Raw genomic sequence first — 17330 nt, forward strand, 5'->3', positions numbered from 1 at the left:
TGCTGATGGTCTTGTAGCCCATTCCAGCCTTGTGCAGGCCTACAGTCTTGTCCTTAACGTCCTTTGACAGCTCTTTGGTCTTGCCCATTATGGTGAGGTTTGAATGGAAGAAAAAGATTCTGTGGAAAGTTGTCTTTTATACACATAACAAGTTGTTGTTAGGAGCACCTTCTTAAATTGGCAGGACTAATCTGTTTACCACATGAGCAGATACTGTAGCCAGTCTTTGAGAACCAGAATTATTGTTGGTTAGTAGGGGATCAAATACTAATTTGCTCACTGAACTGCAACTCAATTTATAACATTTGTATCATGTGTTTTTTTAGGTTGATATTCTGTCTCTCTAATTTAAAATACACCTATGATAACAATTCTAGACCCTTCATTTCTATTCGGGGGGGGGCAGCAGCACACTGGTCTTCCCAGTGAATGGTTGTTTAAGGCGGGAGTAGTCTGATCATTGAAGGACAGCCAGAAAACTGAGCACACTATGCTCTCATGCCTAATGTGGTCAGTTTTTAGCAGAGGGACTGGCAAGGAACACCAGGAATTTCACTGGGCAGCACAGTAGTGTAGTGGATAGCACTTTTGCCTAGCAGTAAGAAGGGTTGCTGGTTCGAATCCCAACCACAACACTACCAGCCTGGAGTTTGCATGTTCTCCCTGTGCCTGCGTGGGTTTCCTCCGGGTACTCCGGTTTCCACCCACACTCCAAAGACATGCTGGTAGGTTAATTGGATTCTGTCTAAATTGTCCCTAGCATGTATGAATGTGAGTTAGGGACCTTAGATTGTAAGCTCCTTGAGGGTAGGGACTGATGTGAATGTACAATATATATGTAAAGCCATGCTTACATTGACGGTGCTACCTGAAATAAATAAAAAATAAATGAAGGAAGCAATACAAAGAGAACAGGATACTTTTTCATACAAGTACATGGTACAGCAGGCACATATGAGGAATAATAAATGTTGGTTTCACATACTCATTAATGCTTTACAAGCACCATGTTTTCAGGCATCTTCAGGCATTCATTGTAAATGTTTGTCCTTTCTCTTATACTGACCACATACATGGCAATTTTGGCTTTCAACCACTTTCGATCAGTTTTACCATTTCAAAAATGGCCAGGTTAAGGAATTCAACCAACCAATTATTGTCACAGCATGAAAAGATCTAAATTGGGGTCAGGTTACCCTAATCTTGCTTCTTTATTTTTTTTAAAAATTTTTGTGATAGAAAGCTGGTTGAAAGTGATAAATGGCTTAAAAGTGCCATGTGAATAGCCAGTGTGGTTCTTGTAATGAAAGTTTAAAAATGTCTAATGCAATTCAATCATTTGAATTAATCAGAATTATCAATCTCAAATGTGGGTTGATGTTTTGGAGTAACTATTGATCTCTCTCAAAGAAAGAGCTGCAGGGAGATGTATTTACATATTACTGTGATCACCTTGCCGCTATGTCCTGTTAAGACTTTTTACTAGTCTTTACTAGATTTCAGATGCAAAGCAAGTGAATCATTCGATTTGCTATGGAAATAAAGGGAAGGTATTGCTTCTCCCACTTAGAAAGTCTTTATGTTTTATATAGTTCACTGATACTAAAGTCTTATTTTTCCCCCCATAAAAATAACAAACATGTTATACTTACCTGCCCTGTGCAGTGGTTTTGCACAGAGCAGCCCAGATCCTCCTCTTCTCGGGTTCCTCTTCTGTGCTCCTGGCCCCTCCCTCCTGTTTAGTGCCCCCACAACAAGCAGCTTGCTATGAGGGCACCCAAGCTGAGTTTGAGTCCATTCAGACACAGAGCCCTGACCAGGCCCCGCCCCCTCTCTCCCCTGATTGGTTGGCAGCCATTGGCCGTCGCTGCTGTGTCTAAGCCAATTGGGAGGTAGAATCTTAGACGGCTGAGATACTTGTGGACATCTCAGAGGGACCTCAGGTAAGTATTAAGGGGGCTGAGGGGTGCTGCTGCACACAGAAGGCTTTTTATCTTAATGCATAAAATGTATTAAGATAAAAAAACCTTCTGCCTTTACAACCCCCTCTAACCTTTCACATTTGCTCACGATTACCTGACAGTTGAACTCTTATATATACCCAATGAAGGGACTAACCTCATGTGATAGAAATGAAACGAATCTGCCTACGTAAGTTTTATCTGTCTAACTGCAGTCTTCTCTTCTCTACATTTATTCAAAGTGCTGAATTTCTAAGCTTGTCTAAGAGTTCAGAAAAAAGGGGGCAGAAAATTGAACTTACACTCTGCAGAGCTCACAAGCATAGATAGTGTACTGAGACAAAGACCTTGGCGCTTACTAAATGGGTTGCTTTATGTCGTGTTTCTTCATGGAGGGCTCTCCAAGTTCATTTATCCCTTTAAAAGACAAGTTAGGTCAAAAATTACAATTCTGAGATCTTAGATGTGGAACATGAAAATGTTTCATGTAAGAGTGTTTAAATAAAAGGGTTCATTGAATTTCGGAAACCTTTAGTTTTGTGCTGCCAACAAAAGTACTTGAGTTGATCCACTGTTGAATGCTGCAGATTGTATGTTCTTTTATCAGATGGGTTCAATTCCCTTGAATTCAAAGCCTTCACCTAAAAAAAATAAAGTGGCTAGTTCTGCGCTCTACTATTTAAAATGCCACATTATGCGTATTTTGAAATCTGTGCCCCATTTTCCTTAGACTGTACATATTTTTGTATCGAGAAATAAATATTTGTGTGCGACAAAAAATAACATAAGCCATTTTCTAGGAGATACTTTTGTATCAGTATTTGTGGTATTTTTCAATAAACAGTAGAGATCACATGACAAATTGCTATAAACATGCAGTGAATGTAAAGACCTGGCTGTATAGGGATAAAATCAAAATGTGTGGGTTTTTTTTTTTTCATTTCTTTTTCCCCCAAATTTTTACTGTTTTTTGATAATGTGTTATCCATGTCATATATATATAATTGATTTGGCATGATTTGCTCATTGAAAGCCATTATATGCCCCGCACTGATCTCAGGCTGGTCTTAAATGCAGGTCCCTGAAAATACCTGAAAGCATGCATCTTGTGCCTTGGCTTTGAATCTAGGTTGTGTACTGTGTAGCCTATATTTATTCACATAGTTTAGCAATTGTTAGCAGCACAACATGATAAACCTATGATGTGACAGACTTTTACCAATGGCCCTAAAAGTGAAAGACTCAAACCCTACTGAAAACCCAGTTTTGAGTTAAAAGAAGCTAATATATGATAGGTAACCATACAGCAGTACACATTAATCATAGGCTCAGACTCATTCAGCAACTTGCTTGTGTATGGGTATAGAGCATTCATAACAGACTGGTTCCATCTGGTAGGATGTTTATCTGGTGAGTGTGAAAGTCAATGGTCACTTCCAGTAATTCTTTGGGGGGAAAGTAGAGACAAACCCAAAACACTCAATTCGTTTAACAGAGGGTTTGTCAATATTCCACACCAAGAGAGGCATCATCAGGGAAAATTGGTCCTGCAATAGTACCCGTGCTGTAGTATTTCATGGAGTTCATGGGTATTGGGACACCTGCCTTTACACACACATGATCTTTAATGTCATCCCAGTCTTAGTCCATAGGGTTCAATATTGAGTTGGCCCATCCTTTGCAGCTATACCAGCTTCAACTCTTCTGGGAAGGCTGTCCAGAAGGTTTAGGTGTGTGTCTATGGGAATGTTTGACCATTCTTCCAGAAGCACATTTGTGAGGCTAGGCACTGATGTGGACGAGAAGGCCTGGCTTGCAGTCTCCACTGTAATTCATCCCAAAGCTGTTTTATCGGGTTGAGGTCAGGACTCTGTGCAAGGCTGGTCAAGTTCCTCCACCCCAAACTTCCTTACCCATGTCTTATGGACCTTGCTTTGTGCACTGGTCCAGATCATTTGGTGGAGGGGGGATTATGGTGTTGGGGTTGTTTTTTCAGGGCTTGGGCTTGGCTCCTTAGTTCCAGTGAAGGGAACTCTTAAGGCGTCAGTATACCAACTGTATAGTCTCTACAGACGGAAATAATTATTTCCTTAATCAATATATTAAGATATGGTGGATATTTATTTTTATGGATTTCTTTCATCATACATGCAGTTTTGAACTTCTATTCTCCTCTAACCCTGGACAGATTTTAAGAGTCTCCAGAGTATGATATATATTGATATACATGATTTAAACTGTTTAAAGATTTATATTATGTTTTTTAGCTCATTTTCTTTTTTTTTTTTTTAAATACATTTCTTGCTTATATGTTTGTTCTTTCTATTTTTGTTTGATTATTTTGTAACCATAATAAGATTTTTTTAGCAAATAAGAAATGATTTTATGTCGGTGAGGCTTTGTGTTGATTGCTCCCAGTTTGCAGTTGTTTTGGGTTAGGAATCTGATTTTATACAAGCCTTTAAATATCCTGTATTGGGACCATTTCAATTGTTGTGAACAAGCACGGTTCTTTCATGTGAAACGCGCCAATCATCCTTGCAAGTTTGTCTGGCTTATGACAATAAGGAAATTTCAACAGCATCTTTTGGTTTTGAGTGTGCAATCAAATTTCTTCTCTTCTTGATACCACTCATGGTGATGAGCCAGGACTAGCACCTTGGACCGGGTGTGTTCACTTTTTTGCCTGAAACGGTGTGTGTGCCCTTGTTCTGTTTTCTTCTACCATAGCCATTTAGATTGATTTTGCACTTTGTAGAATGCAACAAGTTTTGAAACTTGTCCTGCTGCTGTGGAAACAAAAGGTGGCATCCCATTGTGGCCATTAGACTGTGTAAGGCTTCCTTTGAGTGTGATACTTGATTTGATTGTAGCCGATTAATTGTGACAGAGGAAATTGAGTACTGTCCGTGATACTTTTTTTATTTGCACTAATATACAATTTTTCAGGACAAGCTTTCGGGGTATGTCCCCTTCTTCAAGGTCCAAGTAGTACTCTTTGAGTGCGATAGGAAGCATTTCTCATTCTCATTCAAGTCCATGAAGTATTTAACCACATTTGTGTGCCATTTCTACTCTTTGTCCTAGTCTTAGCTTTCCGTATCCTGGGTTACAAGGTTTGCAAGGCTGACTCGTTTACGGTCATAATCTTTGAAGCATCTTCTCTTCAAAGGCCAGAAAGAGACATGAGATAGCGATGAGCAAGATCGTTCTGCTGGTCTGTCTTCCATTGTTTTAACTGATATTGCGTGTGCATACACTATGGAGACAGATGATTTTATTGTTTAGGGTTGTCTGCTAAGAAGTCTGTAGAAATGGCAGTACACAAGATAAGCACTTTAGCTGTCAGACCTGAAAGACCACCATCTAATTTTTCTCCTATTGGACTCTTGGACTTTCTTATGACAACTAAGCATAGAGCTCCAGGGAGCTGATCTCACAAATAAATCAGAAGTCAAACATAACTAAATTATTACTTTTGGGAGAAATGGCCCTATAAAAAGTATAATCTTTTCTGATGTGCCATAATCCTTGTATGCATCGTGGCAATTATTCTCTACTTATGTTTGGCATTGCTTACCAACCAGGCGTGGTTCTAAAGCTACCCACAACAATGTGTGGGCAGTCATTTAAGGCGGTTTTTGGCTTATTCAGGAATTTTTTTTTTTGGCAACGGTGGGTGCGTAACTGGAATATTTGGGCAAGCCAAGGGTCCATTTTCATGTTCATACTTGCCAACCTAACCAGTTCAGGGTCATGCTTTATCTGAAAGTCTGAAAACAATGACAACCAACAATGTGCAGGTCTAAGTTAGTAACGTATAACCAAGCCTTTGGATTTGCTGTCACTAGGCATAATATAGTAACAAATATTTCTGAGAAGTCATTTTATTTTAAAGCCATGTATCTGTGGTCAATGAAATAAGATGATCTGCAAAAATCACATACATCGGTTTGTATGTTGGTGATCATCTTTGGAAATCATAGGTAAGTGTTCAGGTGTTGTGGATACATTTGATTTAAACGTTTCCTTATTCTTTTGAGACATTTGATTTAACCTTTTGTTTATGAACAGTCACAAGCTCTATCATTTTTGTCTGTTGATATGTAATCTAGTACTCGCTGTTATGCTTTTTCTTATGTTGTTTGACTTTTGTATCTAAGTCTCTGCATGATGGAATTGATGTCAATATGCACGTTAACTGCTGGTGTAATATACATTGTTTAAACAGTTGTAAATTCTGTCTGCAGAGCTGATGCTGAAAGCTGATGTATAAACTTATTTTCCCAGGCTTTCATGCTTATTTATAGTCCATCTTGAAGGACAGTCATACAGCATCACTCTCATTCAGTTGATGTCACACCTAGCCATTGCCACCAGAATATACCACAGATGTATGATATTTTGAAGATATTCACATCTTAAACAGGACCATACAGCCTTCTCCATGTTTTTTTTTAGGAACACACAGAGACTAGTGTTATAATCTGTGTTAATAATCTGTGTTAAGTGTTAATAATCTGATCAATATGTTAAAAAAAAATATTCATCTATTATTTGTGATTTATATATGTACGTGGAGTAGCTATGTTTTGCTAATTACACATACAGGCTCTTGTTATTAATTATTGCACTTTACTGCTCCTCTCTATGCACATCTGTGGGTCTGCAAACCAAATGAAATGAGTGCACTCCGTATCTTGCTCATCTATCCTCAACAGTTCCATAACCACTTGTTGTCCACCCCATAGCAGATTTACTAGAAACTCTAGTGGGGAAAAAAAAATATGGTAAAAAAATTACATACGTTTTATTTGGATACAGTGTTGCATACCTGCACAATTGCCAGCTAAAGTAACGCAGTGCCGTATCGCAAAAAATGGCCTGGTCATGAAGGGGGGGGGTAAATCTTCCAGAGGTCAAGTGGTTAAAGAGAGACAAACCCATTGCACTAAGCAAACTGAATGTTCCCACTAGTGACCAATAAAAAAAAAAAAAATCTCTATATTACATGCAATAAAACAAATATGGGAATTTCTTTAAGGTAAACTCTACACGAAAAATTAAAAGTCAGCAGCTACAAATACTGCAGCTGCTGACTCTTAATATATGGACACTTGCCTGTCCAGGGAGCCTGCGATGTTGCACCCCAGCTGATTTTCAGGTGCAGCCGCCGCCATTCCTAGTAAGGGAACCCAGTTCCTTACTACACACGTCCCCCTTCGGCAGGGAAGGGGGACGAACTTCCGGGAGACCTCGGCCGCGACCCGGTCTCCCAGAAGTGGGGAACGGTACCTGTCCCCCCACCCCCCTGTGGAACTCTGCTTTAATCCCCCTAAAGATGATTTCTAAGAACAATAGAAACTCCTTGTTTGCTCAGAATCATTCACTTTGAAAGGACAAGTGTTACATCCCATTCTTTGTAGTGGCTGGTGGGGTGAAATCCAATCCTAAAAATATAGTAATTCTGGAAGGCCTCATTTTATATTGTGGTTGCTCCAGAATACCAGATTTTACCAAAAGCAAAATGTAAAAGGCAAAGCTCTGAGTTCAAGCCCAGGCCTTTTTACATTGAGTAAAATAACATTAAACAAGGGATTTAGAGTTTTTGTGGAACATTCCTGTACAGAAAACATGCATGTAGAGAAATATGAAAACTTCCATTTATGTCCTCTTCCTCTTTCTCTAGCTGTCTAGCTATCGCTTTGTTCTGTGCTTAAATCAGTTTGTGGAGACTGGGCATGCTACACATCCAAAAAAAAATATGGATTTTAACATTTAAAGGGAACTGAACAGCTCTGGCAGTGAAAAGTGAAAGAACTTTTACTTCCTGATAATTTTTTTGTTTAATTTTTCTATTTTTTCATATATATATATATCTATATAGATATAGATCTATATAGATATATATATATATATATATATATATATATATATATATATATATATATATATATAGAGAGAGAGAGAGAGGTGCACAGTTGTGCTTATAAGTTTACATAACCTGGCAGAATTTATGATTTCTTGGCCATTTTTTAGAGAATATGAATGATAACACAAAAACATTTCTTTCACTCATGGTTAGTGTTTGGCTGAAGTCATTTATTGTCAATCAACTGTGTTTACTCTTTTTAAATCATAATGGCAACAGAAACTACCCAAATGACCCTGATCAAAAGTTTATACACCCTGGTGATTTTGGCCTGATAATATGCACACAAGTTGACACAAAGGGGTTTGAATGGCTATTAAAGGTAACCACCCTCACTTGTGACTTGTTTGCTTGTAATTAGTGTGTGTGTATAAAAGGTCAATGCGTTTCTGGACTCCTGACAGACCCTTGAATCTTTCATCCAGTGCTGCACTGACGTTTCTGGATTCTGAGTCATGGGGAAAGCAAAAGAATTGTCAAAGGATCTACGGGGAAAAAGTAGTTGAAATGTATAAAACAGGAAAGGGATATAAAAAGATATCCAAGGAATTGAGAATGCCAATCAGCAGTGTTCAAACTCTAATCAAGATGTGGAAAATGAGGGGTTCTGTTGAAACCAAACAACGGTCAGGTAGACCAACTAAAATTTCAGCCACAACTGCCAGGAAAATTGTTCAGGAGGCAAAGAAAAACCCCACAAATAACTTCAGGTGAAATACAGGACTCTCTGAAAACATGTGGTGTGGCTGTTTCAAGATGCACAATAAGGAGATGAATGGTCGAGTCGCCAGAAGAAAGCCATTACTACGTGAATGCCACAAAGTATCCCACTTACTTAACGCCAAACAGCACAAAGACAAGCCTCAAACCTGGCACAAAGTCATTTGGAGCGAAGAGACCAAAATTCAGCTTTTTGGCCACAACCTTAAATGTTAAATTAGGAGAGGAGTCAACAAGGCCTATGATGAAAGTTACGGAGGTGGGTCGCTGATGTTTTGGGGATGTGAGCTACAAAGGCACAGGAAATTTGGTTAAAACCTGTTGGCAAGATGAAAGCAGTATGTTATCAAAAAATGGAACATTTGCATTCATCAGCCAGGAAGCTGCGCATGGGACGTACTTGGACATTCCAACATGACAATGATCCAAAACACAAGGCCAAGTCGACCTGTCATTGGCTACAGCAGAATAAAGTGAAGCTTCTGGAGTGGCCATCTCAGTCTCCTGACCTCAATATCATTAAGCCACTCTGGGGAGATCTCAAACGTGCAGTTAATCCAAGACAGCCGAAGAATTTACAGGAACTGGAGGCTTTTTGCCAAGAGGAATGGGCAGTTTTACCATCTGAGAAGATAAAGAGCCTCATCCACAAATACCACAAAAGACTTCAAGCTGTCCGTGATTTTAAAGGAATTAAGTACACAGTATTAAGAACTGGGGTATGTAAACTTTTGATCAGGATCATTTGGGTAGTTTCTGTTGCCATTATAATTTAAAAGGAGTAAACACAGTTGATTAATAATAAATGGCTTTAGCCAAACACTAACCATGAGTGAACGAAAAGTTTTTGTGTTATTAATTTTCTCTGAAAAATAGCCAAGAAATCATAAATTCTGACAGGGTATGTAAACTTATGAATAATACACACAGGATTCACATTAAGGGTTAATGGAAGGTTCCAGGCTATTGCTTTTGAGTGGAGAAAGCTGTGTGTTTGGTTTTCTCTGGATTCTGTAGTCAATCCTGTGTCCAGATTTTACCAGGTGGCTGTAACTTGTCCGAGTTCACAGGTTTGCAGGGTTGTTATATTCTCAAACTTGGTGGAAGTTACACACAGTATCGTGGTTTGCCCAGGAGGGTCTGATCACCCATCTTTGATAAAAGCACGGGGACTCTCTTTCCATTTCTTTATACATGTTTTTGGGACTTTTTGCATTTATAGTTTTCATGGCTCAAATATGAATTTTCACTGAATTTATACTAAAGGATGTAATCTTTCACTGTCACAGGAATATATTTTTTGGTAGTAATTTGGTTAAGGGTTGGCGCAGTCATCCACTAAAATTACCACAATGTCCTATTCTCAAACCTGAGGATAACTCAGAGCTCCCAATTTGGAAAATATCCCAGAGGAGCAAGTATAAAGTGACCCCAGACGTTTAATGCAGTATTAAAATTTTATCAGTTTATTGGACACAGCATATTGCAAAGACCAGCATCATAAAATGTATCAAACCTCCACCTGTCACCAAATAACAGTTATTTGGTGACAGGGTGGAGGTTTGATACTGCATAAATGTCTGGGGTCACTTTATACCTGCTCCTCTGGGATATTTTTCCATTAATAAATTTAGATTCTCCTTTTTCTGGTATGTAGACCCACCCCTTTGGAGGGGGAATGATGAATGCTTTATAAGTCCCAAGTGATTCCCCGTCTCTAGGGTGAGTCCTTTCCTTTGCTGTTTAGCATATTGATTTTTCTCCCAATTTGGAAACAAGAGACAGGAAGTCCAGGAGGTCTCACCCAGGTGTCAGAGGTGCCCCAGCCAGGAGGTCTCATCCAGGGATTAGAGATGCCCCAGTCAGTAGACAGAAGGTTGTGTTTCAGGAGTCAGGTGGGCTCCTATCGGGGTGTCAGGAGAACCCTCTTATCCAGCCAGGAGTGGGCTGTGCAGCAGGGGGCTGCTACTAAAGGCTAAGAGAGCCAAGGGAACCAGTAGAGCTGGACAACACAGTTAGATGGACTGCATTGCTGACTACAAAGGAGCCAGATGGCTCAGTATATTCCGGGCGTGGGCAACTGATGTTTATGTGGACTCTCTATTTTGTTTAATAAAAGTGGGCTGCCATGCCCTTAAATACAGTTTTGACTGGCACAACTCATTGGAAAACCATGTGCCACATGAGAATAATCTCCCCAGTACCACTGTGTGTGTGTGTGTGTGTGTTTGTGACAGTGTTGCATTAAAAAAAGCACAAAACTGGAGAAAAAAAAAATTTAATTTGTAAATAACCTTGTAGTGCTTTGTGCCTGAATCAGCATTTTGATGTTTAATTATCATTTTATCTATAGCAACATTTTTTTTTTATTCTGATTTGCATAACAATAAAATAATGTTTGCATGGCAATATCATCAAAAAGCTTTATTTGTCCTTTAAAAAAAAAAAAGATTGCTTTAGTATGTTAAAGCAGAGTTGGAGCCATTTCTGTGTTTGTTTATTAAAAGTCAGCAGCTACAAACATTGTATGTGCTGACTTTTAATAAACACACACTCACCTGTCCCACGATCCAGCGATGCGACCACACCAAAGCCTCGGTTCTCTCCCCCACCTCTCCCTTGCGCTGGTGTCACTAGTAATCGGTGCATTTTTATAGCACTGATCACTGTATAATTGTCAGTGGTCCAAAAAATGTGTCAAAAGTGTCCAATCTGTCCACCATAATGTTGCAGTCCCAATTAAAAATTGCTGATCACCGCCATTACTAGTAAAAAAAATAATACCGTAAATCAAACCAATCAATATACGCTTATTGCGATTTTTATTACCAAAAATATGTAGGATACATATCGGCGTAAACAAACTGCGCAATTGTCAGTTAAAGCGACACAGTGCTGTATCACGAAAAAATTGTCTGGTCAATGAGCAGCCAAATCTTCCGGGGCTGAAGTGGTTAAGTAATGATTAGGTTATAGCCAAAAAACAGTCCAATGGTTCATAGCAGATGTGCAGGTTTAAGAGATAAATTGGTTAAAGTCTAACTCCAGCCAAGCCTTTTTTTCTGTTTTGGACAGAGTAGGAAAAAGTAAAGATTTGTACACACTGCTAGCCCAGTGGGTTGAACAAAAAAAACTGACAGCTCGGGTCGGAACTGCTGTACTAACAATTGACAGGGGGGACAGCCCCCCCACCAGAACACTCCAGTCAGCGCTCTCAGCCATTGGCTGAGAGCGCTGATAGGGTGCTGGTTGGCAGACCTTTTTCAGTAATGAGCCTTCGACAGAAACCAGCCAAGCGGCCGGCTTCTGTCTGACTGGCTGCCGTACACATGGGCTGAATGTCAGCTGCTTTCTATTGAACGGGCGACATTCAGCCTGTGTGTACTAGGCTTTAGATCTTATGTTAGGTTTTTATTGATGTTTTATATTGATGACATTTCCCTTTACTTCCTCCCAGGGTAGAAAGGGAAGGGAATGTTGTAAATTTGCACACAGACAAAATAAAACACATTTTTAGTAGAGCAAGTCAGTAACAAAGCACTGAGGCCACTGGATCAATATGACTGCTAGAGAACAAGTTTAAAGCCCAATTTAACCTTCAGTTTAAAGAGGAATTTCAGGTATGGATATTTTTTACATGGTTACATCGGTCCAAGCTGGACCGATGTGACGGTGTACAGTATCTCACAAAAGTGAGTACACCCCTCACATTTTTGTAAATAAAAATTTATTATATCTTTTCATGTGGCAACACTGAAGAAGTGACACTTTGCTACAATGTAAAGTAGTGAGTGTACAGCTTGTATAACTAAATTTGCTGTCCCCTCAAAATAACTCAACACACAGGCATTAATGTCTAAACCGCTGGCAACAAAAGTGAGTACGCCCCTAAGTGAAAATGTCCAAATTGGGCCCAAAGTGTCAATATTTTGTGTGGCCACCATTATTTTCCAGCACTGCCTTAACCCTCTTGGGCATGGAGTTCACCAGAGCTTCACAGGTTGCAATGGGAATCCTCCTCTTCTCCTCCATGATGACATCACGGACATCACAACCTCACGGAGCTGGTGGATGTTAGAGACCACATTCCGTTTTGAGGATGCCCCACAGATGCTCAATAGGGTTTAGGTCTGGAGACGTGCTTGGCCAGTCCATCGCCTTTACCCTCCGATTCTTTAGCAAAGCAGTGATTGTCTTGGAGGTGTGTTTGGGGTTGTTATCATGTTGGATAACTGCCCTGCGGCCCAGTCTCCGAAGGGAGGGTATCATGCTCTGCTTCAGTATGTCACAGTACATGTTGGCATTCATGGTTCCCTCAATGAACTGTAGCTCCCCAGTGCCGACAGCACTCATGCAGCCCTAGACCATGACACTCCCACCACCATGCTTGACTGTAGGCAAGACACCTTTGTCTTTGTACTCCTCACCTGGTTACCTCCACACACGCTTGACACCATCTGAACCAAATACGTTTATCTTGATCTCATCAGACCACAGGACATGGTTCCAGTAATCCACGTCCTTAGTCTGCTTGTCTTCAGCAAACTGTTTGAAGGCTTTCTTGTGCATCATCTTTAGAAGAAGCTTCCTTTTGGGACGACAGCCAGTCAGACCAATTTGATGCAGTGTGCGGCGTATGATCTGAGCACTGACAGGTTGACCCCCCACGCCTTCAACCTCTGTAGCAATGCTTGCAGCACTCATATGTCTATTTCCCAAAGACAACCTCTGAATATGACACTGAGCGCGTGCATTCAACCTCTTTGGTCGACCATGGCGAGGCCTGTTCTGAGTGGAACATGTCCCGTTAAACCGCTGCATGGTCTTGGCCACCATGCTGCAGCTCAGTTTCAGGGTCTTGATAATCTTTTTATAGCCTAGGCCATCCTTATGTAGAGCAACAATTCTTTTTTTCAGATCCTAAAAGAGTAGATGCCATGTTGAACTTCCAGTGACCAGTATGAGAGAGTGAGAGCGATTTAAAACCAAATTTAACACGCCTGCTCCCCATTCACACCTGAGACCTTGTAACATTAACGAGTCACATGACCCTGGGAAGGGAAAATGGCTGCTTGGGCCCAATTTGGACATTTTCACTTAGGGGTGTACTCACTTTTGTTGCCAGCGGTTTAAACATAAATGGCTGTGTGTTGCGTTTTTTTGAGGAGACAGCAAATTTACACTGTTATACAAGCTGTACACTCACTACTTTACATGTGTCATTTCTTCAGTGTTGTCACATGAAAAGATATAATAAAATATTTACAAAAATGTGAGGGGTGTACTCACTTTTGTGAGATACTGTATATAGCTACCTAATAAGAGCGCAGCACAGGAAAAAGCACAAGACATTACTAGCTGGCAAAATTTGTAAAAGGATCAAAGAGTATTTTTGCGCTTCTCTAACCGATTATAACAAAATGTTTTTAACTGTATATGTACCAGACCAAAATGGACCAGATAAGAGAAGTCCATTGTTGGTGTTTTACATTCCCTTCAAAATTTAGCCAAAAGCATATGGGACAACATCAGACAATGTTCGGTTTGTATACGCACTGGTGTTCTATGACAATCTTACTGTTTTTTTTTTTTTGTATTTAGAAATGACCAAACTAAAAATTACAACAGTTTTTTTTTTTTCCTGTTTTCTATGCAGGTAAGCACATTGCGACAATCTGTTTCACTCTTGCAAAAGGATAAAGACTTCCTTAACCGACAGAATATGGAATTGAATGTCCGCTGTGCTCATGAAGAGGACCGCTTAGAAAGACTTCAGGGTCAGCTGGAAGATGCCAAAAAAGCCAGAGAAGAAATGTATGAAAAATATGTTGCTTCAAGGTAAGTCGTCTGCCCTTTTTCTTAGTGGTATTTTGTAATGCATTTATTGCAATGTATTTCACCAATCATTAGATATGGTGGCTGCATCCGTTTTCTTTTCTTTGTCTTTTTCGTCTGTTTTCCCCTGGTGATCTGGCCAGTAACGCACCTCCTGTATTAGGCCTCTTGCACATGATACTCCTGTTTGAGCATCTACTTTTTTAGACTTTTTTTTTGTATGTATTAACACACAGTTTTGCGTATATGCATTTGCGCCCATTCTCGCATATGCGCGAAAGCTTATTCTCCCGTTCTCTTTCTGCATAATATGTAAATGGGCATTTGTGCGCATTCGCCCATATTTGCGCACATGAGGCGTAATTACTGACCAAAAATGCAGATTTTTCTATTATTTTGTTTATTCTATTTGAAGAATGCACGGCGCTTGTGTGAATAGGCAGATTACAATGAATGGGCTGTATTTTAGCTCAGTAAAAAAAAATGCTGTACTGAGCTTTTTCAAGCTGCAGTGTGTAAGAGACCTTAGTGAGACATAACTCTGGGTGAATGAGCACAGGAGCCAAAGCAGACAGCAGCATTGTTAGTCTGTGGGGGAGGGTAGTGTTTAAATGTATCAGATTTAGTGTTTAAATGTATCAGATTTAGATACACTAACAAATTCAAGCCAAACGCGAACTCACACTTTATAAATAGTTGCAGCAGACCGTTTTTTTTTTCTTTTTTCCTTTAGGGATAAAGGTTTTGCATAAATAAATAAAAGCTGATCATTTTAATCACCCATGCCAGTGTTAAGTGGTTTCTCTCATCTATGTAAACTGATCTATTCTACTGGAGAGCTTGTGCTTTTGAAAAACAGACTTGCTGGCTTAAAGCAAGATGAAAGTAGAAGAAAGCCTAAAAAAGGAAACAAATCCAGCCATCACATCCAAGATTTGATGAGTTGCAATATTATACAGTAAATGTTTACTTTTGGGTTTAACCCTTCTTCAGGCAATAATACATTGATAATAGTATTGGGCCAGTCCACCAAAATATTATAGTTAGAAACTGATTCATTAAATAATCCACTAGGTCCTCTTTCTCCCAGGTACCCCTGCCAATATCTCTCATCCAAAACCAGAGCTGCCCAACCACTGCCATTCAGTCCTTGTGCTGTGTTCTTTTTAGATGTGCAATAAATACAAATGTAAAATGGGGAACAAGAGCTCTTGACACTGGCTGCAACAGTTGAGAGTTTAGTGACCTCTCTGTTCCAAAGAGATGCTAGAAGTCAGTGGATAACTCTGAATACTCCCTTTACCCTAAGACTAGGTTCACATTGATGAGTTTTGGCATGCAAAATCACATGCCAAATCGGCGGCTATTGCCAGCAATGGCACGTCCAAATCGGTGCGACGCCGACTTTGCGGCAGGCACACTGATTCCCAAAAGTAGTTCCTGCACTACTTTTGGTGACTTTTCAATAGAAATCTGTGCAGGAACCCGCACAGATGTCTCTGAAACTCGCCCCCCGAAGTCGGAACTGACATGTGGGTATGAAATCGTGCAAGTTCAGCTGAACTCGCACGATTTCAATCCTGCAGCAGTGTGAACCTAGGTTTAAAGTGGTTGTAAACTCTTACATATACCCAGTGAAGTGACTGGCCGCAGGTGATACAAAGAGATGAAACAAATCCTCCTATAAAGGTTACCTTTTTATTTGCCGTATTCTCTTCTCAGTCCAAAGTCCAGATTTTATAAAGCTTGTCTGAGCTGTTAGAAAAAAGGGGGTTGGAGAGCGGAAGTTACACTCTGCAGAGCTCAGTGAGGAGAGCTCTGAAAGTTTCTTGGAATGAAGGGACACACCCCCTTCACACAGGAACAGTGCTGAGGCTGTCAATCAGCTGGAGCTCCCTCCCCTGTCACCTTTTTTCTCCTGGTGTCAGGAAAACTTGTCAGAAGTGATTCATGTTGATGGCAAAGGAATGAAGCAGCAGAAATGACACTTAGTGTGTACTTGTCTCAATTAAGAGCACTATTGAGGGATATGCTTTGTTTATATTTCATGTCTGAGGTTTACAACCACTTTAAGCTAAGTTATCAGTTTTTGTTGGAATATGTTTTTTCTGGACCCTAGTCAGGCGTTCAGAAGAGGAGCAGTATGGAGTTCTGTCTGAAGAGGCAAGACTTACTCATTGTTTTTTTTTATCCATTTGTTGATACAGAGATCATTATAAGACTGAATATGAGAATAAATTGCGCAATGAGCTAGAGCAAATTAGACTAAAGACGAATCAAGAAATTGATCAACTCCGTGGGGCATCAAAAGAGATGTATGAACGGGAAAACAGGTATGATTAACACAACTATTTTCTAATAAAACCGCTCATATTGGAATGTACCTTAGAATGGGGCACAGATGGTGTAGTACAGCCCAGATATTGTTTGCCCTATATACATTTGGTAACATTTTGCTGACATTTTATAGCAAACCCATTAAGTGAGTTTTTTTTTTTTGAAAACTGTGTTTTACAGAGTTTATACATCATTCTATTTTATTTGTTTTACTATCTCTATTTATTTGCACGTGGCCTTTGGAGAGTCTGTGCATGTAAAATATAGTTACCTGAGAACAATATGAAAAGACTTCCTTCTTTCTAATATTTTGGAGGACTGTCATCACTTATGAATCTCCTTTGGGTGTGTCCTCCTGGTGAAGTCATCATTTTAACTTGTTGGGAAAGGTTTTGACATTTGAAGAATATGTCCGAACATTATTACATCAGTGCAGTAAACTTGTTTTTTATAGATTTAACAATGAACCGAGCTGCACAATGTGGATTGTGTGGGATTCAGCAGTATGTAACTTGTCAGAGGAAGCAGACAGCTCTTCTTAATCA

General features: G+C 39.8%; 1 protein-coding gene across 2 annotated transcripts in view; it reads left to right on the plus strand.

Annotated features, from left to right (window-relative positions):
• Positions 1-17330, plus strand: part of PIBF1 (progesterone immunomodulatory binding factor 1) — a 301512-nt gene that overhangs the window by 91728 nt on the left and 192454 nt on the right. For both annotated transcript variants that reach the window (XM_073614256.1, XM_073614257.1), the window contains 2 exons: positions 14270-14451; positions 16656-16781. In XM_073614256.1, the coding sequence (XP_073470357.1) occupies positions 14270-14451; positions 16656-16781 (308 nt within the window). The remainder of the gene's footprint in view (positions 1-14269; positions 14452-16655; positions 16782-17330) is intronic.

Source organism: Aquarana catesbeiana, linkage group LG02 (assembly GCF_042186555.1).
Source record: "Aquarana catesbeiana isolate 2022-GZ linkage group LG02, ASM4218655v1, whole genome shotgun sequence".
Taxonomy (NCBI): domain Eukaryota; kingdom Metazoa; phylum Chordata; class Amphibia; order Anura; family Ranidae; genus Aquarana; species Aquarana catesbeiana.